Consider the following 23,681-nt stretch of genomic DNA (forward strand, 5'->3'; position numbering starts at 1 on the left):
AGGTGATAAACTACTCACTGGCGGGTGCGCAGAATGCGACGCTTGTGCCACAAACTACTCACTGGTGGGTGCGTAGAATGCGATGCTTGTTTCGCACAGGATGCACGTGGGCAGGGCGCCATTTTTATTGTCTTCTGAGATGGCAGAGATGGCTGCACCTTCATCCAGAAGAGCAAGGCCCTTCGGAAGAGGAGAGCTCCTGGTCCTGGTGTCGTGGCGGGACAGGCCCCTGGCCTCCAACCGTGAGGTTGTAGAGGCATACCAGGGGGCAAGCAACGCCATCAGGGATCGCTTCCGGAGGGTCAGGACGGTGAGGGCCCTACAGCGCCGCTGGAGCGACTTGGTCCGTCGGGACGCCCGACTACTCGACTCCCTAAGGAGAAGTAAGTGCTGTACAGTATTGGGTGCTGTATTTTCTGCTTGTTGCCATGGGGGATTTACTATTTGTTTGTTTTTAAAGTGGTGATTACTGTACAGTACATGCTTGTTGCCATGGGTGATTCCTACAGCATTTGTTTTCAATGTGGTCATTACATGACTGTTGTCATGGGGTGATTACATGCAAGTTGGCACAAGGGATTTCCTAAAGCATTCGTTTTCAATGTGGTCATTACATATCTGTTGCCATGTGGTGATTGCATGCTAGTTAACACGGTGGATTTCCTACAGCATTTGATATTAATGTGGTGATTACTGTAGAGTACATGCTTGTTGCCATGGGCGTTTCCTACACCATTTGTTTTCAATGTGGTCATTACATGCCTGTTGCCATGTGTTGATTACATGCTATTTGGCACGAGGGATTTCCTACAGCATTTTATTTTAATGTGGTGATTACTGTACAGTACATGCCTGTTGCCATGGGCGATTTCCTACAATATTTGTTTTCTATGTGGTCATTACATGCCTGTTGCCATGTGGTGATTACAGTACATGCTACAGTAGTTGGCACGAGGGATTTCCTACAGCATTTGTTTTTAATGTGAGGATTACTGTACAGTACATGCTTGTTGCCATGGGCGATTTCCTACAGCATTTGTTTTCAATGTGGTCATTACTGTACATGCCTGTTGCCACATGCTAGTTGGCACGAGGGATTTCCTACAGTACTGTATTTGTTTTCAATGTGGTCATTACATGCCGTTTGCCATGTGGAGATTACATGCTAGTTGGCACGAGGGATTTCCTACAGCATTTGTTTTTAATGTGGTGATTACTGTACAGTACATGCTTGTTGCCATGGGTGATTTCCTACACCATTTGTTTTCAATGTGGTCATTAATGTACATGCCTGTGGCCATAGGGTCATTACAGTACATGTCCTTATATGCTCCTTGCCATGTGGTACAGTATTTGAGTGCATTCTTACATGGGGTGATTAAATGTGATTACTGTACTGTATTTCTTATTTTTACAGATATATTTACAGATTGAGAGGTGCCACCGCCATTGTATGTACAGTACAGTATTCTTACTGCAGTTACTGTATATTACAGAACATTGCAGTGCATACTGTATACAGTAGCCTGCTGTACACAAAGATGGATTTTGACTTTTGAACATGTGGCATACTGTACCTCCCAACATGACCCATTCCAGGAGGCACAAAATGCTCTGCTCCTGGACTTCCTTGCCAGTGCCAGTTGCAGAGGTGGGTTTGCACCATTCTCCAAAGTTTAAATAGGGGAGCCACACAGTGAGTCCCTCCTGGAATGGGTCATGTTGGGAGGTACAGTACTGTATGCATGTGGTGTCATACTGTAACACATTGTACAGTACAGTAGTGTTACAAAATATTGTTTTTTTTGGTGAGCTTTTCCACAGTGCCACCAAGTCAGCAGAGCCCTTGGCGCCGGCCTACACCCCCCCCCCCCCCCAGGAGGCTAAGGAGGAGATTGAGCGGCCAGGCCCCAGCCTGGTAAGGTGGTAAGTTTAGTACAGTACTGTATGTAAATGTATCCACCCACCGCCAATGACTTCCACAATGTTACTGCTCTAATGGTGAAGAATCCTCTTCTTATAGTAATTCAGTAAGGAATTTATTTTCCTCCAGCCTCAGTACAGTACATGGCCGCGTGTCCTCAGTATACAGTAGGCCTGTTAGTGAACAAAGGCCTGTTACAGTATTTGTACCATATACAGTACCATATGGGGTACAACCATTTACTGTACTTTGCCTCTTTTTTTTTTTTTTTACAGTGGCATCATCCGAAAGCCTCCACACCGCTGGGTGGCACCGCCACCCAGGAGGAGATGGCACCCAGCGCGGATGGTAAGTATTGTACAGTATAACACCAGAGGTCCCGCCATGTGTACCGGAAAATACTGTACAGTACTTGTGGTGCCAACATGTGTGCCATGCAGTATAAAACCTGGGTTCCAACAATTTACTGTACGGTACAGTACGTATACTGTATTTTGTAATTTTTTTTTTCGTTGCAGTGTCCCAAACTATCGCCAGCACCCAAGAGGAGGATAGTTGCCTGAGGATATGTGATCATATGTGTAGACAAGACAGTATGCCTATTATTGAAGATTGATATTTTCTTTTGTAAGAAAACAATGTCCTGACAAGAAATGCTTTTGGCAGTGCTTGGAGTTATAGACATACCTATGAAATCCCCAGAAGAAAAAAAAAAGATTAAGTGTCCTTTGACATGAATGATTCATCTATTCTGGTCTAAATACTCTTTAGGGGTGGCATGTACTACAGGAAAATGTGGTTTTCTGAGTTTTACTACATTCCCCATATCTATCAAGCTAAACTTCCCAACACTTAAACCCTTTAGGCAACACCACATATTACAAATAATTGTGCAGTTGGTGATGGTCAGCATAATAAGCATGCATATACACCACAATGTGTAAATGTAACAATTAACTGTATCTGTTGCAGTATAGCTGTATTTTTTAGCAAGCTTTTGCAAATTGCGAAAGGATATAAACTTGCAATGCTGATTTGCTGGAATATATTTTTTGGTTGTATTTTTTGTGTTGTTGCCGTGGAAATAAGTTCTGACTTGTCCATAGGACAAGTCGACCTAATGTATGGGGACCTTAACTCTCTCTGCACATGTTACATTTGCCACACCTGCAGTGCACATGGTTTTGTCCATTTGAGAAAAAAGGGGCTTGCAATAATTAGGCCCTGTGCGACAATATGCTAATCTTGTGTAAATAGATACTCCCTTCTCTGATCCAATGCTCTATCTATCTATCTATCTATCTACATTTTATTTAGCAGCAGGGCACTGCACACATAATTCAACTCCTTTGTAATAACACATTGGGACTCAAGCAACACTGCGAGAAATTACTATCCAATAGTATTCAGGGAATTAATGGTACTTGTTACTTAGAACGGAGCCAACGATTTTGATCCTAGGCATCGCAAGGAAAAAAACCGCGTTGGTCGCATCGCATGCGGCCCAAAAAATCGCATGCGATGCGACCGACGTGATTACCGCGATTTTACATAGGGAACAATGTTAAATGGCCCAATTGACCCGATTTCACATAGGGAACAATGTTAAATGGCCCACAGACCCCAAATAGCCACCCTGAAGTGTGAAATGGCCCCCCCAATTGTTAACGCCACCCCACGATCAACCCGAAGCGTGGCGAGCGCAGCGAGCCCGCGAGGGGCGGCGGTACGCGTCCTCCGACCTTTTCATACCCCCCACTATCCACGTCGGCGTGGAGTTGAGAATAGAAAGTGTGGCGAGCCCCGCGATGGGATGCGGATACCTTCACAGGTATCCGCGTCCCCTCGCGGGCTTCACAGGTATCCGCGTGCGCTCGCCACAATTCTATTCTCAACTCCACGCCGACGTGGATAGTGGGGATATGAAAAGGTCGGAGGACGCGTACCGCTGCGCTCGCCACGCTTCGGGTTGACGTTGATCGTGGGGTGGCGTTAACAATTGGGGGGGCCATTTCACACTTCAGGGTGGCTATTTCGGGTCTGTGGGCCATTTAACATTGTTCCCTATGTAAAATCGGGTCAATTGGGCCATTTAATATTGTTCCCTATGTAAATCGCGGTAATCGCGTCGGTCACATCGCATGCGTTTTTTGGCCGCATGCGATGCGACCAACGCGATTTACCTTTTACCATTCATTTCTATGTGAAATCGCGGGCATCGCATCGCATGCCGTTCTAGGTAACAAGTACCGAATTAATTTACATGCCTACATTCCACTCTACAATGCATATCCTCTAGGGCAGTGGTTCTCGACCTCAGTCCTCAAGGACCCCCAACAGTGCATGTTTTCCAGGTCACCCGGCAGGTGCACAGGTGCGCTCATTATTCACGGACATTTTAAAAGATAAACAGGTGGAGCTAATTATTTCACCTGTGATCCTGTGTGGAGACCTGAAAAAGGTGCACTGTTGGGGGTCCTTGAGGACTGAGGTTGAGAACCACTGATCTAGGGTATGGGTGAAAACTGGAACCCGAGAGAACCCCGGAATGCTGGACCGGTCAGGCTCGATTCATCAATTTCTGTCATTCTGGAGCTTGCAGTGTCCTGTCCAGGGGGGCTGCCTATGAAACTGGTCACCAGGGAGAGAATAAAGCCTGCCTGTATAGTCCCGGCATGTAGCAAAAACCAGAACGGTCCGGACCAAACGGGGAGGCTGTAATCTCTCCTTCCTCGTGTCCATGGTGAAAGCTATCACAGGCATCCCCCAGGTCAAGACATCACCCTATAAGTGTAGAGGATAGGGACTAAGTAAAAACCAGAACCGGACAAAACCCCTGAAACACTGGACCGGACATCAAACTCTGCATTCCGGAGCTTGTAGTGTCAGGTCTGGGGTATCGGATTCTTGTCCGTTCCAGTTTTTATTCACTCCCTAACCTCTACACTTACAGCAGGAAAAATATGTGTCTATACGGGTCGTATGCATAATGATAGCATGCAGAAAGTGAACAAATGAGGCCTCATGCACTTGTGTTTTTGCACAACTTTTCTGTAACGGTGGGCACACATGCTGCGATTTTGCAGCCGTCAATACCTATTTGATATCGCCGGGTGCCAGGACACGGTGGAATGCCGTCATCTGGTGTGAGGGATGGTGCAGGGGAGGGGGGAAGCGGGGGCCATGCTGCATTGAGCATAGTAGAAATAGACTGTGCTGTCTATTTCTACATTAAATTCTGATGCCGCGGGGTAGGGTTTTGGGATCAAATCAGGGTTGGGTGCTAAGTAGTACGGTGCGATTTGGACTATACAATCAAAATCAATAGCGCAAATTGCTCCGTGTGTACACAGCATAAGATATTACAGTATTTAGTTGCCTGGGGGATAGATATATGATTATATGACTAAATAACATACAATATGCCTAATATTTAGACTGATGTTTTTATAAGAAAAGAATGTGTCCTGACAAGAAAACGGGTTTGTCAGCAATATGATGTACTGTACTGTTTTCTTGTTAACTTTATGAAGCTATACTGTAAATATACCAGGGACAAACCCAGAAGGGGAAAGTGTATTTAACTTAACTACATCATGACTCTATTCTGATATGAATACTTTCAGGGGTGGGATGTACTAAGGGTAAAGTGGGGTTTTCTGAGGTCTGCCACATTCCTATATGTATTATATACATATAGGGAATGTGGCAGACATCAGAAAAATGCTGCCACCAGCTTTCCCATATCTTACTCAAAGATAATGCACCCTGCAGTCCTGTACTCTGCAGACTATGCTTGGCTGTGAAGTTCAAGAATCTGATGCCTCTTGGGACATGCAACTAGGGTGGCCAATCCCAGGATCGGCAGGATCCCGGGCTTTGGCCCTAAATATGCTGGGATTTGAATCCTGGGATCGGAGCTCCTGATCCCAGCGCTCTGCTGTACACAGCAAGACCTGATGGTAGAGGTTACGCTGTGCAGCGTGCCTGCCGCTCCACGCCTACCAGCTACCCGGTACCTGACCTCATCTCCGCTCGGGCCTCCCGGACAATGCTGCTGGGCCTCCCGGCCACCATCACTGGACATCCCAAACACTGCCGGTTCCCGGGATTGAAAAAATGCCCCGTGATTGGCATCTATACATACAACTAATGCTAATCTATAGCCAAGGCCACTTAAATTACCTGTGAGGTGTGCAAAATATCAGCTAAAAATAGGATTGCTCGCATTCGTTATATAAATCCATTTTAAATGTTGTGTAAAAAAAAAAAAAGAAGATTACCTATATAAAAAAGGTAAACTTTACTGGTCATTATGATAAATAAAAATAAAAAAAGTTTGCTAGGCAATTTTCACACCTATTTTGACAAATTCTCTTGGCACTCAAAGGGTTAATACGGTATAAAGCAGTATTGAGGGGTCGATTCAGCGTTGTTTTAAAAATGGCTAAAATCGCTATTTGGTGATTGAAGCAATTCTGCGCATGCGTGCATGCTGCAGCGCACATGCTCAGACACACACACACACACTGCGATCGCAAATAGGAATGATGCGACCACAGTCTGATTGCTGGAGGAGGGGGTGGCAGTGATAGAACCACAACTGGGCAATGGGGACGACGTGGTTCGGACAATGCAGGGGTGTCCGGGACATTTTCTGGTCAGTTTGCAACGACTGGATGACATCACATACAGCTAATAAGAGCCGAAAAATGGCAGCCCTGAGCCTGCCTTTGCAGCCTGGCTGTGCTGGCAGGGGGCGAAGATAGAAATGTGAATGCTATTGCAATCACATTGAGGGAGGGACTATTTTTTTTTTGGGGGGGGGGGGGGGCGCAAAACTGCAACTGTAGCTGAATAAGGACCCTTAATGTAGTTTAATTATAAATGAATATTAACTGCAGTATTGTATGAGTAAATGTTAAATGATAAAAGTGGAGGAATCAAATGTGTATGGTATAGGGGGGCTCCACACATTCCAGCCCCAAACTGCTGCTTACCCATCTATTGGATTCCCTGCCATACCTGATGAGACTCGCCCCAGTCTGAAAAAAATGTGAATGCTCTTTCAAAACCCACTTTTTTTAAAGGAGATTTGACCCAATTCCAACTACACTTAAGCTGGGTACACATATACAATCGTCGGGCCATTCTTCCGTTCTGGGACAAACCGGCGTTCAATTGTATAGGCGTGTACACGGTCCCGATTCCCTCTGTGCGATCGATAAACGGCCAAAAACGGTCTTGTCCGTCCATACTCGGTCGAAGGTTCAGTACTGTTTAATATTCATCCATCAGGACGGGCCCATATCGGAACAAAAGTGCAGCGTGTACGCACATTCAACCAATATGCTGACCGTTCTTGTGACTATACTGCCGAAGCTGGAACGCCCATGTGGGCGTTCCTTAGCTGCATGATCTCTCCTACAACACAAGAAGCGTTCACCTCTCCCCATGTATATTTAAAGAAATAATCATAATATACATGCACCCCATCTTTATAGCAGGTCGCCGTATCTGTCCCTAGTCACCCTGCCAGCTGCTATAAAGATGGGGAAAGCGTCTACAGTCAGACTGCAGGGTGACTATGGACAGGTACGGCAAACTGCTATCAAGATGGGGTACGCGACTACAGTCAGTTTGCCGTATCTGTCCGGGATGCGGTCATCTATTAGAATGAACTTAGGTCTACAGTCATTAGGTCGACCCCACTAGGTCGACTGGCAGGAAGGTCGACCTGACTTAAGGTCGACATGGGCCAAGGTCGACATGACTTAAGGTCTAATTTGCATAAAGGTCGACATGAGGAAGGTCGACTGGTCATAAGGTCGACATGGGTTTTTCACTGTTTTTTGAGCCGACATGTGCCGACAGGCGGTATTTCATGCCCTACCATCCACTAGGGCGTGGTGGGAGAATAAAATAGTGTGCCGAGCGCAGCGAGGCACCGTGCCCGAAGCATTGCGAGCGAAGCGAGCGATGCGAGGGTCCGATTCTCATTGCCAACTGTGTCCATGTCGACTGTGTCGATATTCGGATCAAAAAACAGTGAAAAACCCATGTCGACCTTATGACCAGTCGACCTTCCTCATGTCGACCTTTATGCAAATTCGACCTTAAGTCATGTCGACCTTGGCCCATGTCGACCTTAAGTCAGGTCGACCTTCCTGCCAGTCGACCTAGTGGGGTCGACCTAATGACTGTAGACCTAAATGCAGTCTGACGAATGATCCCATTCCATCTGTTCATAGTCACCCTGCCGGCTGACTGTAAACACGCACCCCGTCTTTATAGACTGCTCTTCTTTTCACAACCAGTACTGATGTAAAAAAATGAAATCACTTTTGCTTAGGTTCTGTACTCATGCCTCTTTGATTTGGAATGCCCTTAACCCAGCCCATTATGATAATTTTGGTTATATATATATATATATATATATATATATATATATATATATATATATATATATATATATATATATATATATACATACATATATACACACACGACACTTGAGGGAAACGCACACTCTTCAATGGATAAAGTGGAGTGCCAGGTCAAAGAGTAAATACAGCCTTATACCACCAGCATTAATTGCAAATGCACAATGATAGGACCAGCACATCAGTTGATAAATGAAGAAAAATCCGCACATTTATTTCAAAAATGAGAAAGGTCAATACTCATCCACGGGCAGCAGCACAATCAACATGGAACATCTCATGGATCTAAAGCAGCACAATAAGCCGTGGAGCAATCTGGTGCCCTCAGGGCACCAGATTGCTCCACGGCTTATTGTGCTGCTTTAGATCCATGAGATGTTCCATGTTGATTGTGCTGCTGCCCGTGGATGAGTATTGACCTTTCTCATTTTTGAAATAAATGTGCGGATTTTTCTTCATTTATCAACTGATGTGCTGGTCCTATCATTGTGCATTTGCAATTAATGCTGGTGGTATAAGGCTATATAGTACGGATTCTTACCCGTTAATACGCTTTCCTCTACTCCACCATGGCAGCTGCACTATGGGTTCTTCCCCTCATTAGGTAGATCTGGAAAGGAAAAAAAGACACAACACTGCCCCTATATAAGGACCGCCCCTACAGAGGCTCAGTGTCTTGATTATCAGCGAATATGCACTCATATAACTTAAATTAACATCTTATATTGCATCATATATCCCAAGGGAGGGAATAATGCTGCCATGGTGGAGTAGAGGAAAGCGTATTAACGGGTAAGAATCCGTACTTTCCTCTACCTCCCCATGGCAGCTGCACTATGGGTGATACCATAGCAGTGTAAAAGAAAAAGAACAATTTTGGGTGGGGCCGAATAAGGGAATAATACCTGATGCTGAAGTAGGTTATAGTCACCTACATGTAGGTCCCCTACCTTTCTCCCCATATTTGGGAGTTTTCTATGTTTGTCCTTATATTACTGCGCTTAATATCTTCCTGCCTAGTTTTGCGTCACTGGAGGACTCGATATCCAAACTGTAGTGTTTAGCAAATGTGTGGGCTGATGCCCAGCAGGCTGCTTTACAAAGTTCTTCTAGGGAAGCTGCTCCCTTCCTGGCCCAGGAAGATCCTATGGCTCTAGTGGAGTGAGCTTTTAAGCTTTGTGGTACTTCCTTGTTGTTTAGTTTGTAAGCTTCCCCTATACATGTCCTGATCCATCTGGCGATGGTAGTTTTTGAGGCTCCAAGCCCCTTATTCTTGCCTTCTGTTACAACGAAGAGCCTTTTTGTTCTCCTCCAGCTCTCAACCCTTTGTAGGTAAATGGTTAGCGCCCTTTTCACATCTAGCTTGTGAAGCCTCCTTTCTTTCTCATTAGTTGGTTTTGCACAGAAAGATGGTAGTACTATTTCTTGGTTGATGTGGAACGATGAGACTACTTTGGGCAGGAAGTGAGGATTTGTCCTTAGGACAACTTTGTTCTCAAAAAAATTCAGGAATGGCTCTTCTGCCCAGAGGGCCTGCAACTCCGATACCCGTCTTGTGGATGTTACTGCCACCAGGAATGCCACTTTGGTCGTTAGCCACTTCACCGGCACCTCTTCTAGGGGCTCGAAGGGGCTCTCGGTTAACGTATTTAGCACTAAATTGAGATCCCATGGTGTGGTTGGGCTACGAAATTCTGGCCTTATCCTCTTGGATGCCTGTATGAACCTTTGTACATACTTGTCTTCTGCGATTCTCCTGTCTAGGATGGCGCCTAGCGCAGACACCTGGACTTTTAATGTACTAACTGATAACTTCTTATCCAGTCCTGACTGGAGGAAGTCAAGTACTGTTGGTATGGCCCTATGATCCTTCCTCTGGATTATACAGAACTGTGTGTATGTCTTCCAGATTCTATAGTATGTGCCTGATGTTGAGCTCTTCCTGGCCTTTAGCAAGGTCTTTACTACTTTAGAAGAGAAACCCCTATTTACCAGGGTTCTGGTTTCAGCAACCATGCCGCTAGGTTCCAGTCTCTGGGTTGATGTTGCGCATATCTTCCCTGCCATAGCAGGTCTTCTTGGTCTGGTAGTTTCCAAGGCTCTGCTACTGCCATCCTGACTAGTTTCTGAAACCAGGCTCTCCTTGGCCATGTGGGCACAATGATTATTACTGTTGCCTTTTCCTTCTGTATCTTGTTCAGTATCCTTGATATAACCGGAAAGGGTGGAAACACATACATCAGGCCTTGTTCCCACTGACACGTCAGTGCGTCCGTGTCCCAGGACCCTTCTTCCCAGTGTCTGGATATGAACTTCTCCACTTTCCTGTTGCTTCTGGTTGCCATGAGGTCTATCCTTGGATAGCCCCATCTCTGAGCTATCTTTTCGAATACTCCTTGGGATAATTCCCACTCCCCTGGATTTATCTGCTTTCTGCTCAGGGCATCTGCTTGCTGGTTTTCTCTTCCTGCTATAAAAACTGCTACGAGACTGCTCGTCCAGGCTTCTGCCCAGCTCAGCACCGTTGCTGCTGCTGTCATCATCGCTCTGCTCTTCGTACCTCCCTGCTTGTTGAGGTACGCTACTACTACTGCATTGTCTGTTCTGATTATTATGTCTCTGCGATATAGCTGGGATTGGAAGTACTGACACGCCTCCCTCACTGCGTTCATCTCCCTGATGTTCGAGTGAAGTGCTCCTTCTTGCCTTGACCACTGTCCTTGGGCTGTTGCCCCCTCGCATACTGCCCCCCATCCTGCCATGCTGGCATCGGTTGTTATTAGCACCTGTTCTCCTGTGGTAAAGGACTTGCCTTGTCCCAGTCTTCCACTTGACCCCCACCAGAGCAGGTCTTGCTTGGCTCCTCTTGACAGTATGATCCTCTGTGTGGTCCTCTTGCTGTCTCCGTTCCACTGAGACAGAAAGCAGTTTTGTATGCCTCTTGTGTGGAACCTTGCCCAGCTTACAGCATCTGAAGCCGCCGACATTAGGCCCAGTAGCCTTAAGCAGTCTGCTGAACTGACTGTTCCTCTTGCTAGGAAGTAGCCTATTTCCTGTTTTAGCTTGGCTATTCTTTCCTGCGTCAGCATAGCCTTCATTGTTCTTGAGTCTATGACAACCCCCAGATATTTCACCGCTGTTGCGGGCTGAAGCTGGCTTTTGTCTAGATTTATGATCCAGCCATGTTCTTGGAGAAATTGCATTACTCTGTGAGTGTGGCTTACTGCTTGATCTTCTGACCGAGCCATTACTAATAGGTCGTCCAAGTATGCCCATACTGTGATGCCTTCTTCTCTTAGCTTTGCTACCAGCACCACCAGGATCTTGGTGAATGTCCTTGGGGATGTTGACAGGCCGAATGGCAGAGCTGTGAACTGGTAGGTTACGCCTGATAAGCGGAATCTTAAGAATTTTTGGTGTTCTAAGTAGATAGGTATGTGAAGGTAGGCATCCCTGAGGTCTATTGTAGCCAAGAATGCGTTTTTCTTTATATCCGGGAGTATCGACCTGAGAGATTCCATCTTGAATTTCCTTGCTACCACGTACGCATTCAGCCTTCTCAGATCTAGGATGGTCCTGAATCCTCCCGATTGTTTCTTGACCACAAAAAACCTTGATTGCCAACCCGTCATCTCTTGTCCTTTTGGGACCTCCACCACCACTCCTTGTGCTACCATGTTTTGCAGACTCTGCTTCAGCGCCCGCCTTTCTTCCCTGTCTTTTGGTATGGGTGACTCTTCCAGCCATACTCCAGGGTCTTGTATGAATTCTATTTTGTATCCTGATGATACTGCTTCCATCACCCACTTGTCCTTGGTAGATTGGGCCCAGACTGAGTGGAATTTTTTTAGTCTGCCCCCTACCTTCTGCTTGGCGTCATTGGGTTTGTTTGTATCCAAACCGTCCATCTCTGCCCCTTTGTCCACGAAAGGAGCTCCGCCCACCGGACCAGGGTCTCCTGTACCCTCTGCCCGGCCTGTATGTTCTTGCCTCCTTGAAGTCTTGGAACTGGGGTCTTTGTGATCTGTTTGGTGGTTTCTTAAACCCTCTGTCTTGAGGAAGCCATGTAGATTTTCCCCCTGTCGTTTTTGATATGATGTCGTCCAAGTCTTTCCCGAATAGGTAATCCCCTTGAAACGGGAGTGAAACCAGTTTGTTTTTGGACTGGGCGTCCGCCGACCATGACTTGAGCCATAGAGCTCTCCTGGTTACTGCGGCATTTGCGTTTGACCTAGCTGCCAGCCTGACCGCGTCTAGTGATGCATCGCATATGAACTCAACGGCGATTTGAACATTCTGTATTATTTTAAGGAGTTCTGACCTCTTCACTCCATCCAGTAAGTCAGACTCTAAGTCCTGACACCAGGATCTCAATACCCTTGAGGTCACTGCTATCGCCGAGGATGATTTAATGGAGGCCCCTGACGTAATATGCTGCTTACGCAGGCTCATCTCCATCTTCCTTTCCATTGCGTCCTTAAACGCATTGGCGTCTTCAAGTGGTAAGGTAGTTTTCCTTGCCAGTCTGGCAATGGCTGAATCTACTTTGGGAGCCGTCTCCCATTTCTTCACTTGCTCCGTGTCAAATGGGTACATCTTGTTAACCCTAATTGGTACAGCTATTTTCTTATCTGGATTAGTCCATTCCTCCTCCACTATGTCTTGTAGTGGTTTGGATAGTGGAAAGGACTTGGGCTTTCTCTTCTTATCCTTGAAGAGAAGGTCTTGTAACCTCCCTTCCTCTTGTGGATCCTCAATACTGAGTGACTTGTTTATTAGGGTAAGTAAGTTGTTAAGGAGATCCGGATTAAAATCCAGCTCCGCTTTCTCCTGTGTCACTTCCCCTTCTTCCACTTCCTCTTGTGGATCAATGGCGGGCCCTTCCCCTGGGTCAGAGTCCTCGGAAGGTAGTTCCCTGGGTCTTTTGTGCGACCCCTTCTTCAGATCTTCCTTTGTAACAAAGGTGTCTGCTAGGGAAGTTTTCAGCATGGCTACTAAGTCCGCCATCTGTTCTGGCCTCATTATGGGGGCTTTCTTGCAGCTATCACACACCATGCCCTTGCATTTCTCTGGCAGGGGCGTATCACACACCGAGCATTTGGACGTATGTAATTTTTTATGCTTCTGTTTACACTCCAGTTTATCCTTGCTTGATTCTGACCTGTGAACACATAATCCCTTGCTTAATGGCTGTCCATTTCACATGCATTCCTTTCATTTTCCTTTAGGCTTACCCCGATTTCCCTTGCTGCTTTTTATCCTCCTCCATAACTGCAATCACTGTAGCACAAGATAAGGTAATCAGAAATATGCCTGATAACATTGCAGTATAGTGCTCCGTTAGCAAGCTAACATTGGAGCCTTACCCGGTGTCAGTCTGGGTTGGTGAGTATCAGCAGCGTTTTCCGGCTGTACGCGGCGCCATTTTAAGTCCTGGCGTTGTTTGTCATAGAGGCGCGCCCTGCGCCTCCTAATGACATCACATTCCCCATAAGACGGCAGCGTGCGCGCGCGCGCGCGTCCTCATGCACCTGTTGACGCCAGACGCCGCGTCTGACGTCGCCTCCAGCGCTTCCTGTGCCCGTGCTCCATGTGGGGGAGAGACGTGCGAGTCCCGCTGTAGCTCCCCTGTGTTCCGGACATGCGGCAGGTATTTTTCCGGGGATTCTTCCCATAACCCCCAGCCACTTTCAGCGGAGGGGGGTTCACCAGACAGGGGTCCCAACTACACTGGGTAGCGGGTAGCCTTCTTTGCCTAAACCCCAACTGCACTAGGCAGCGGGGAAGGTAGCAGCATTGTGGGGTAAGCCTCCTCTACCTGGAAAGGAAAAAAAGACACTGAGCCTCTGTAGGGGCGGTCCTTATATAGGGGCAGTGTTGTGTCTTTTTTTCCTTTCCAGATCTACCTAATGAGGGGAAGAACCCATAGTGCAGCTGCCATGGGGAGGTAGAGGAAATATATATATATATATATATATATATATATATATATAGCCTTATACCACCAGCATTAATTGCAAATGCACAATGATATATATATAGTGTCAATAGCCCAAATTGAGAGAGTGTGTACGGTGGTACAACCTTTTTCTTGCAACTGTTTGGACGGGAGTACATCGGACTTCGCATGTAAAATTGTACAGGTGTGTACGCGCGTATCGGCAGGTGTTTGTGGATAGTCCGTCACGTCTATGGTCGGTCAAACGGTCGCAAGAAAGCAGGGAAAATTATATAGATAGAGATATAGAGATATATAGATATACAAAAAAGGGGGGGGGTGTCCATAGTGCGCTCTCGCAGTACCACCTAGCCGCAAACTTGTAGTATCAAATCGACGTGGTCCAAACACCACTTGTATCCACTCCAAAAGAGATTTCAAAGATTTGAAAATGACGTCGAAGACCTTGATTATAAAAGCAATTTTTTATTATTGGGCTTCTAATAAAGAATTGCTTTTATAATCAAGGTCTTCGTCGTCATTTTCAAATCTTTGAAATCTCTTTTGGAGTGGATACAAGTGGTGTTTGGACCATGTCGATTCGATACTACAAGTTTGCAGCTAGGTGGTACTGCAAGAGCGCATTCTGGACACCCCCCCTTTTTTGCATCTGTTGTATTGTCTCTCACTAACAGGAGAGTCATTCCAGGGTTGCAGCTGGTCGAAAGACCAACCTTAGCGCAATTCCCTAGACCATATTGTGTGAGATATATATATATATATATATATATATATATATATATATATATATATATACACACACACACACATACATACATACATACATACATACACACACACACACACACACACACACACACACACTGGTTCACCTAAAGAACTGGCTCTCCAGTCACATCCATTACTCTTGGCTCAGATAGTGTTTTCTCACCCTTGACAACCGTTTCCATGTCTGTATTTATTTTACAATATTTCTTTGTTGTTCTTTTAAATGTCCAGTACTTTCCCTATTATCCAGGTTTACAAAGTGCACCTTAACATTCAGCAATATATTAATACAATTAATATTCTAATTGCAAACACAAAGGGAGTTGCAGAATGCTCGGGCACTGAGTCAGCAATGCTAAATAAACACTATACCAATGTGCTGCCCATAAAACAATCAATAACAAGTGAGCTGGTAAACTTTGTGCCTTTATCTTCTGAATGGGATATCCTAGATACACTATCCACGACATCAACATGCAACAATATGTAGGTTGATTTCCCCATATCCAAAATGCCAATATACACAATATTCTGATAACACGGAATTGGTTTACGAAGATTGAGATAGTGAAACTTTTGATTTCTGATACACAATGTAGTCAAACTCTGTTTAATGCACACAATTATTAAAAATAGTTGCCGGGATGTCATTTTAGTCCGATTTTGTGAATTGTCCGCTTTTTACACAAAAAAACGAACATTTTACAAAGTCAGCTAATGTAATAGTGTCGGAGTTCACTAATAGTTGGAAGCTTTCGGATCAGAATACACACTGCTGCTAAAAACATACAACTCAGCCAATGAAATGGAAGCGGAGTTTAAAAGTTGAACACAAAACAGCTCTATAAAGTAGGATATCATCAGGGCTGCTTTGTTTGGGCAAGTTTCACCAAATAATGCTTACTGTATACCAATTAATGTATTGTTAATGTATTAATTAATGTATGCAGATACAGTCACAATTACATACAGAAAATAGGTAGGATGTGATGTATATCATTTTATTCAGCAGAAGCTGCTTGTGCATCTGATTAAAAATGCTGTAAATGAGATGCATTTAATGGCGACACATGTGCAGTGCATGAGTTATTTTGACAGAATATATTTATTTTAAATTTAGAATCATTTTTAAAATGTTTGTTACAAATATGCTGTAATTATCAACTACAACTTATTAAAAAAAAAACAGTTCTATCTATGTTCGACTTTCTAGAGAGTGATTTTGTGGAGAATTGCTAACTTGGCTCCATTTCTTTCCACGCTGCAAATGTTATTCCAGAAATTTGGATTCCTTCTGCTTTAAAAGTTCCATCAGAGGTAGGATCCGAATTACGTTCAGGGCATTACATGCCAGTCTTCTGGTACAGCTGCTCGCCTGTAGGAGATCCGAACATCCAACAACACATTCCCACCCCTGTGCTGGGGTCTTTATCAAGATGCCTCTGGTGTGTATAGCAGACGGAGTGTTCGTGACTAACCTACTAAACACACAAGCTCATGAGAACCTTTTGGCCATAGTTCTTATTTATCTGGTAATTATCTGCCTTACATGCTGGGAACCTGCTTTCTAATGGAATACTGAATCCTGATAGGATTGGATTTTGGTTACCTATAGTGCTTATATTTTTTCTTGTCTGTGTTTTATTAAACGGTACTTTACTATAGTTTGAATATTCTCTCTAATTGTAGGTTATGATCTCCATGATTGGATGCATCTGAGTCATATGTCACATAGGAAAGCACAAGATACAGTAGGTTGAAGTATACCCATTTTGCTGCTTGGTGTGCACACAAAGTAAATTCACATGTGTCTGTTGTGCATACCATCTCCTGCCTGCATTTGCAATTGCTAGAGGAACACCATGACCATGTATGCTCATCAGCGGCTACAACCTAAAAGGTGCTCATACACTGCCGCTGAATAGCAGGCAGCGATGATCAGTGATTTGTCAGGGGAATCAGGGATATTGAGCAGTGTAAAAATTCAGATCCACCAATCCCATTTGCTGGCTACTGCGATTGGAGCTCATCTCTGATCGGGCAGTTAATTAAGCATGCCAACAGCAGGGAAAAGCATGAGGGGGGAGAGGTAGGCTGAGCTGGTGGTCCATTCCCTGGGCAGATGCAGATTCAGATTAAGGAGGAAGCAGCAGCACAGGAAATTTCTCCATACCTGAAACCCCCCCTGCTGGTCGATCCATCAGAGCAGCTAAAGGTGTGTACACACGGGGGCGATATTGGCTGAAATTGCTGGGAATATGGTCGCTGATTTGGAGTGCTGCTGGCGATAATCGCCAGCTGTGCGCTCCCGTGTGTACTCCCTAATGGTCGCAGGAGCATGCCAGGTAGTCAGGCTGTCAAAGCTGTACCTGGCTACAGCGAAACACATCAGTACAGAGACCCTGGACATTTGCTGTGCAGTACCCCAACCTGGGTCCGGACCAGCCGTCCACGCAAAGACCCATCGCAACACATCAATTGCTACGCCAAACGCCACCAACATGGAGGATACTGTAGCTAAGCATTCCGAATTGTAATAATTCCCCAGGTGTTTGAACTGCGGTAATTATATCTAGCCACTGGAGATTTACATGTGTGGACATCATCATTGGCGGCATTTATAGAAACGGATGCTACAAATTTATTCTTAATTCTCAGAGGTGCCTTGTGCTTATCCGTATATTTTAATGTCTTTTTATCACTAAATACCATTTTTGAATTTCTCACTTGGTGTATAGCGCTACTTTTTCTTTTCTCAATGAAAGTAATGTATGCCAGACACTCGCCAAGAAATGGTTTTGGCCAGAGATTTCAGGAAATAATAATAATCCATTAAGGCACCCCATAAATAATTTAAAAAAAGGACTTAAAGATTTTAAAATCTTGGGTCATAAAAATATTACATTTATTAATAAAAATAAAGCAACATGTACTGATAAGAGAATGGCTTATTCAGCAAAATATACCATTTGTTTAAATATTTATATTTTCATTGTGTCAAGCTATAAAAAGCCATATTATCCCCCACGGTGATGAGGATGCTGCGTAACTTGTATGGTGTTTCCATGTTAATAGAAAATACAAGAATTTGTACGTTATTTTGCCTCTACATCACCATTTCTTTCACACAGTTTAGTAATTATTAGTTTTTAGAATGTAAACAATAAGATTAAACAATGCATTTAGTAGACGTTTCTGGTAAATTATACTGAGCAGTGATAATTCATTTAGCATTGTCTTTTGCAATAGCTCAACAACATATGGTTGACATGGTCAAAATATCGACACAAACAATATGTTAACATGGCACTGGTCAACATATATAAAGGTCGTTGTGAGTTTTTACACAATTTTTTACAATTTTGGGATTCTTTCATACTTTACCATCTGTGTGGACTCCAATTAGGAATGGTAAAGTGTTCCGAACACAGCGGTAGCGGAGCAAGGCACATAGCTAGAAGCATGGGGAGTGAAGAGTCATGCTAGAGGACACAGTACACTAATTGGGGGTGCACGTGCTCAGGTGTCGACATTGACAACAAAAAAGTTAAAATTGCATGTCAACCTTTTCCTTGAGTTGACCCCTTATCCTAGTGTCGACCTTGTGAATGTTGACCTATACCACACCCTGTTAAGAGTGCAAATACCACATTAAATTGCCAGCAACATGATTACCTTGGGTTCAGTTGTCACCTTGGCCAGTGTCACATCCTTCTTGTTGTCACCTCTCCTACAAGAAAGCAACACATCTCAGAGTCAGAATTCTTTCATCCTACACTACAGTATTTACAGAGCAATCAATGCCTTAGAGAAATGCCTCACTCCAGTCCAATGGGGCCATACACAAAAAAGGGTAGACTGTGCTGAGCAATCTTAGCAATGTAGATCGCTCAGCACACAGCGCTGCACAGAGCTGTGTGCTGAGCGATTTGCCAGGGCAATTAACTCAACTTGAGCAAGTGAGATCACTTAGAAAATGTCCTGAATGCACAGATTATACATTATATAATATCGTACTGAACTAAATCATTGCACAATGTGTATGGGCCCTAAATTCTCACCTTTCCTGTTCCATCTGTTTATTCGGAGAATGCTAATGTGTATGGGCCCTAAATTCTCACCTTTCCTGTTCCATCTGTTTATTTGGAGAATGCAAGATGCTATCCAACTTCTTAACCAAGGGAAAAGAAGGTCCTTTCCTTGGCTGTAAACTACTGCAAAAAAAAAGAAAACATTATATTATAGTTTTGAAGAAACGCAGCATGTTGCAAAGAGAGATTAGATCCATGGCTTAGTACACAAGCCCCTTTATCCCAGTTATTAGGAACCTTTAAAAAAAAGGGTTTTTTTGAACAAAAAAAAAAATTGCTGCAGATTTGGGGAAAATATTTAGATTTGTCATATTTCCACATAACAAATACAAATATGTAACGTTCCAGTATACATATTTGGTATTTTCCTGAAATGCATTTGGCCTGGTGCATATCAGCAACACATGTCATGTGGTGTAATGGTTAGCATTACTGCCTCACAGCACTGAGGTCATGGGTTCAATTCCTACCATGCCCTAACTGTGTGGAGTTTGTATATTCTCCCCGCACTTGCGTGGGTTTCCTCCGAGTACTCTGGTTTCCTGCCACATTCCAGAAACCTACTAGTAGGCTCATTTGCTCCCAACAAAATTAACCCTACAATGTCTGTGTGTGCATGTACATGTGGTAGGGAATATAGATTGTAAGCTCCACTGCAGCAGGGTGTGATGTGAATGTTCAATTATCATCTGTACAGTGCTGCGGAATATGTGTGCGCTATATATAAGAAAACTGTTAATAAATGTCTGAGAGGAGATCCAGATGATCGGTCAACAGTCAAAAGGTCGACACATATGGTCAGCATGCAAAAGGTCTTTACCATCCACGTACACTAAATAGGGGTCCACGTACTCATGTGTCAACATTAACCCAAAAAAAAGAAGTGAAAACCGTAAGCATCGACCTTTCGCTTGTATTGACTTTTTTTCCCCCAGTGCCATCCATGTGCATGTCAACCTGTTTACCTAGAGGCTGGCAACCTTATGACCTATACTCTTATTATCCAAAACAATTCATCCACAAAGTTAGTCATGCAGCAGTTTAAGGTATACTATATTTGCTTGCTTTATAGTATAGTATCCATAATACACATTTATGACATCAGTAAGCTCACATCAAGACACGAAGAGGTCACCGCAATATGGGTGTCTTGTAAAGGGATACAATATTGGAGGCCTTGGCACGGAACAACATGCTGGCAGGGACACTGGTAGATGTGTGACTGGGGAAACATAATAGGGGACAGTGGCTCTTAGATCTGTGATATTTGCAGCCCAGAGGAATGAGCAGAGGGTGCGTTATGACACCGATCTGTGTGGAATTCCGCTATGCTGTGTGTCTGGATTACGCCAATAACAACAGATGGAGGGTTGAGCAGAGTGAAGGAGGAGGGAAATGGTAACAAGCATGTAAAGAAAAGACGGGATATGGAGTGACAATCAGTTATTGCTTTTTTAAATGGTTAAAAAAAAAAAAAAAAGAACCAAATGGCATTATGTGCTCTAAACTTATACCCCTTTCACACTGCACTTGTTAAACGGTATATTGCCATTTTTTTCCCACTTCAAAACGTTTAAGGCTGCAGTGGGAAAGTGCCAGAGTTGATTTACCAGTTAAAGATAACACGTTTAAAAAGCAGAGTCCTACACGTTTCAGAGCCGTTTTTTATGCAGTGAGAATGGCTCTGAAACGGTATTTAGTAAAAACAACAGATTACAGACCTGTGATAGGCTGTCCCCTGCATTTTGCCTTGAAACGTGTTCAGGGGATTAAACGGGTTGACTGATGTGAATGGTACTTAAACGGTATTTAAAACGGTAATCTACTGCAATGTGAAGGCTCATACCCGTTTTAAATACCATTTAAAAATACCGGTTCTTTAAACGTTTTGGCAGTGTGAAAGCGGTATTAGACAGCCTAGTTATTCTGTTCCTGCCAAGATGGAAACCTATGAGTGTCCTAATTACAACAGAGACCACATGCATTTTTCACGTACATATCCAGCCTAAAAGAAAAAGGTATAAAAAGCAGAAAGAATACACGTTAGCTCAGAATTTCATAATTTCTTGAATTACAGCCTAGATTATCTGCGTTTTTTTTTACACAGCACCCCATGGCCAGAAGTTTCTCTTATTAAATTAAGTAAATTGTACAGACCTGTCAGGTTTGGTTATGTAGCAATGTACAGGGTTGCTCTTCTCTATGTCCACATACATTATAGGTTATGATTGCCAGCCACCAACGCTGGCTTTGACTTTCACATTATCCATTAATAATTTTATTTGGTCCTGGACAACCAACGCGTGGCACCCCTTTTAGTGCTTCGTGGTATCCCAGGTTGCCACAGCACTGTTTGATAACCACTGCATTAGGATACAATTAAAATCAGGACTCTATTACAAATACAGTAGCTTACAATGTACATTTACAATAATAATGGAACAGTTATTATATTTGCGACCAGTGGCATAACTACAGAGGGTGCAGGGGATGCAGATGCTATGGGGCCCAGCATCTTGGGGGGCCACAAAGTTCAGCAGGCTATCCCCATGAACCCTTTAAAAGTGTGCTATTTAAAAAAAGTTTGCAGCAGCAAGTTCAGGCCAGCGTAAATAGGAATGAAAAGAGACTGAGCCGCTGCCCAGAAGGTGCTGATGGCAGGAGGGGGAAAGAACTGCTGCTGCCAGGATGGAGCCACTCCAAGGGGGAGAGCAGAAGAGGAGACAGGGAGGACAAGCTATACATGGCGGGGGGGGGGGGGGGGGAGGAGAGGCCCCACTGCTACCCATAGCCATTCCGTGTATTGGGATGGAGAGGAGGACACGCTGCTACTTCCCAAGCTGCTCTGGAGGAGGGAGAGAGGACCACCGTTGCTTTCCAGAGCTGGTGGAGGAGGTCCGGGAGTGGACCCGCTATGTACCGAGTACTGTCGCCAGAAAGATCTCATGCAGCACTACTGACCCCACTGACTAATGGGGGATACTCCCCTCTTCTGGGGACACCAGCAAGTATGGGGGTGTTTTGTTTATGTGCATGCCTCTGGTCCATGTACCCTATAGAAAGGGAAGTGTCAGTTTGCCCCAGGTCCATGTACAGCAAGTGTGTGAGTGTGTGCCCTGTACAATGTATGTTTGTATGTATGTATGACTATGTATATATATATATATATATATATATGTTTTTGTGTATGAGTGTGTCTGGTCCTTCTACAATTGTGTGTGTTAGTGTGCCCCTGGTCCATCTACAACATGTGTTTGCTCCCAGTGGTGACACGATTTGCGTGTTTTAGGGGAAGCGGCCTAATGCTGTGAAGTGACCGCCCCTTTAGAGATCTGTTCTGTAGCCAAGTAGTGCTCGCTCTTCCCCCTCCTCTCTCTGTCTCTCTCTCTTGTATTATTCTCTCTCACTGACACGGTCTCTCCTCCCTGATAACACGATCTCTATCTGTCACTTTCTACCTTACTTTCACTAACACTCTCTCTCTCTCTCTCTGACACTCTCACCCCCAACCCCGCTCTCACATTTTCTCTGTGACAATGGATGGGGGCCCCTTTCAAGATTTTGCTATGGTGCCCTCAAGGCTCTAGTTATGCCCGTTTGAGACCACATCTACCAGCAATAATGCAGTCAATAATTCTCGGTATGGGTTGGATGCATCAAGCATCACATTTTTCTTTCAATGTATCCTGCCACTCTTCGCAAGCTTGACAGCATTTATTAACATCATATGCTTGAAGAAAACCCCAAGGGATTAGCTATTGTGGCAAAAGCTGCTCTTTGCGATGATAGGATTGTGAGTTCTAAACCTGTAAATCCTATCTGTGTATGTGTAGGCCGATGAGCACCCCACGGGGGGTACTGGGAGGGATCAAATTGCATGCAAAAGAAATCCAAAGGCTTCAACAAATGCCACCCCTGCATACAAGCCCCTGAATCAACTGCATCCTGTGGGTTGGTGCACAAATCAGGGTGCAGGCATATCAGCCATGTTTTTGGAGGTTGTGGTATAGCTCACAGACAATGTCTAGGTCATCAGTCAGTAGGTTGACATCAAAAGATCAAGCAAAAGGTTGCCATGGTAAAAGAGGACACATTTTTTTGTCAAAACCTGAGAATGTAGACCCCCAATGAGTGTACAGCATCCCCTCTGTAAAATTGGCAGCCAAATGCGAATGACTTCACCAGCAGAAAATACGAATCCTGGGAACTCGGCAGCTTAGTAAATACACTACATTCCCAGACACAAAACAGATCCAAACCCGTTCGTAACCAGCAGAGTTACGGATCGGGCAAAACAGTCAATATTAGTGAAATTCCCTATCTACCTCTGCTTGTTACATCTGCCCCAACCACAGTGCAGCATGATTTTGCCCAGTTTCTTGCAATTTTTACTTTACTTACAAATGAATCAGCAGTTGTATTATTTGTGTGCATATCCTTGTAGGTTAAAGTCTTCATTCTACTTCTTTCTTTATGGCATGATAAATTAAACACAT

At 44.3% G+C, this 23,681-nt stretch overlaps 1 protein-coding gene across 4 annotated transcripts in view; it reads right to left on the reverse strand.

Moving 5' to 3' along the window:
• ST6GALNAC2 (ST6 N-acetylgalactosaminide alpha-2,6-sialyltransferase 2) overlaps positions 1-23,681 on the reverse strand; it is a 107,461-nt gene that overhangs the window by 36,526 nt on the left and 47,254 nt on the right. For 3 of the 4 annotated variants that reach the window (XM_083147841.1, XM_083147842.1, XM_083147840.1), the window contains 2 exons: positions 19,216-19,308; positions 18,770-18,824 (listed from right to left, as the gene is read on the reverse strand). In XM_083147841.1, the coding sequence (XP_083003967.1) occupies positions 18,770-18,824; positions 19,216-19,308 (148 nt within the window). Of the gene's footprint in view, positions 1-18,769; positions 18,825-19,155; positions 19,182-19,215; positions 19,309-23,681 lie in introns of those variants that run through there. The other variant, XM_083147844.1, reaches the window with a different exon arrangement.

The sequence above is a fragment of the Crinia signifera genome, chromosome 6, assembly GCF_055691185.1.
Source record: "Crinia signifera chromosome 6, ASM5569118v1, whole genome shotgun sequence".
NCBI lineage: Eukaryota > Metazoa > Chordata > Amphibia > Anura > Myobatrachidae > Crinia > Crinia signifera.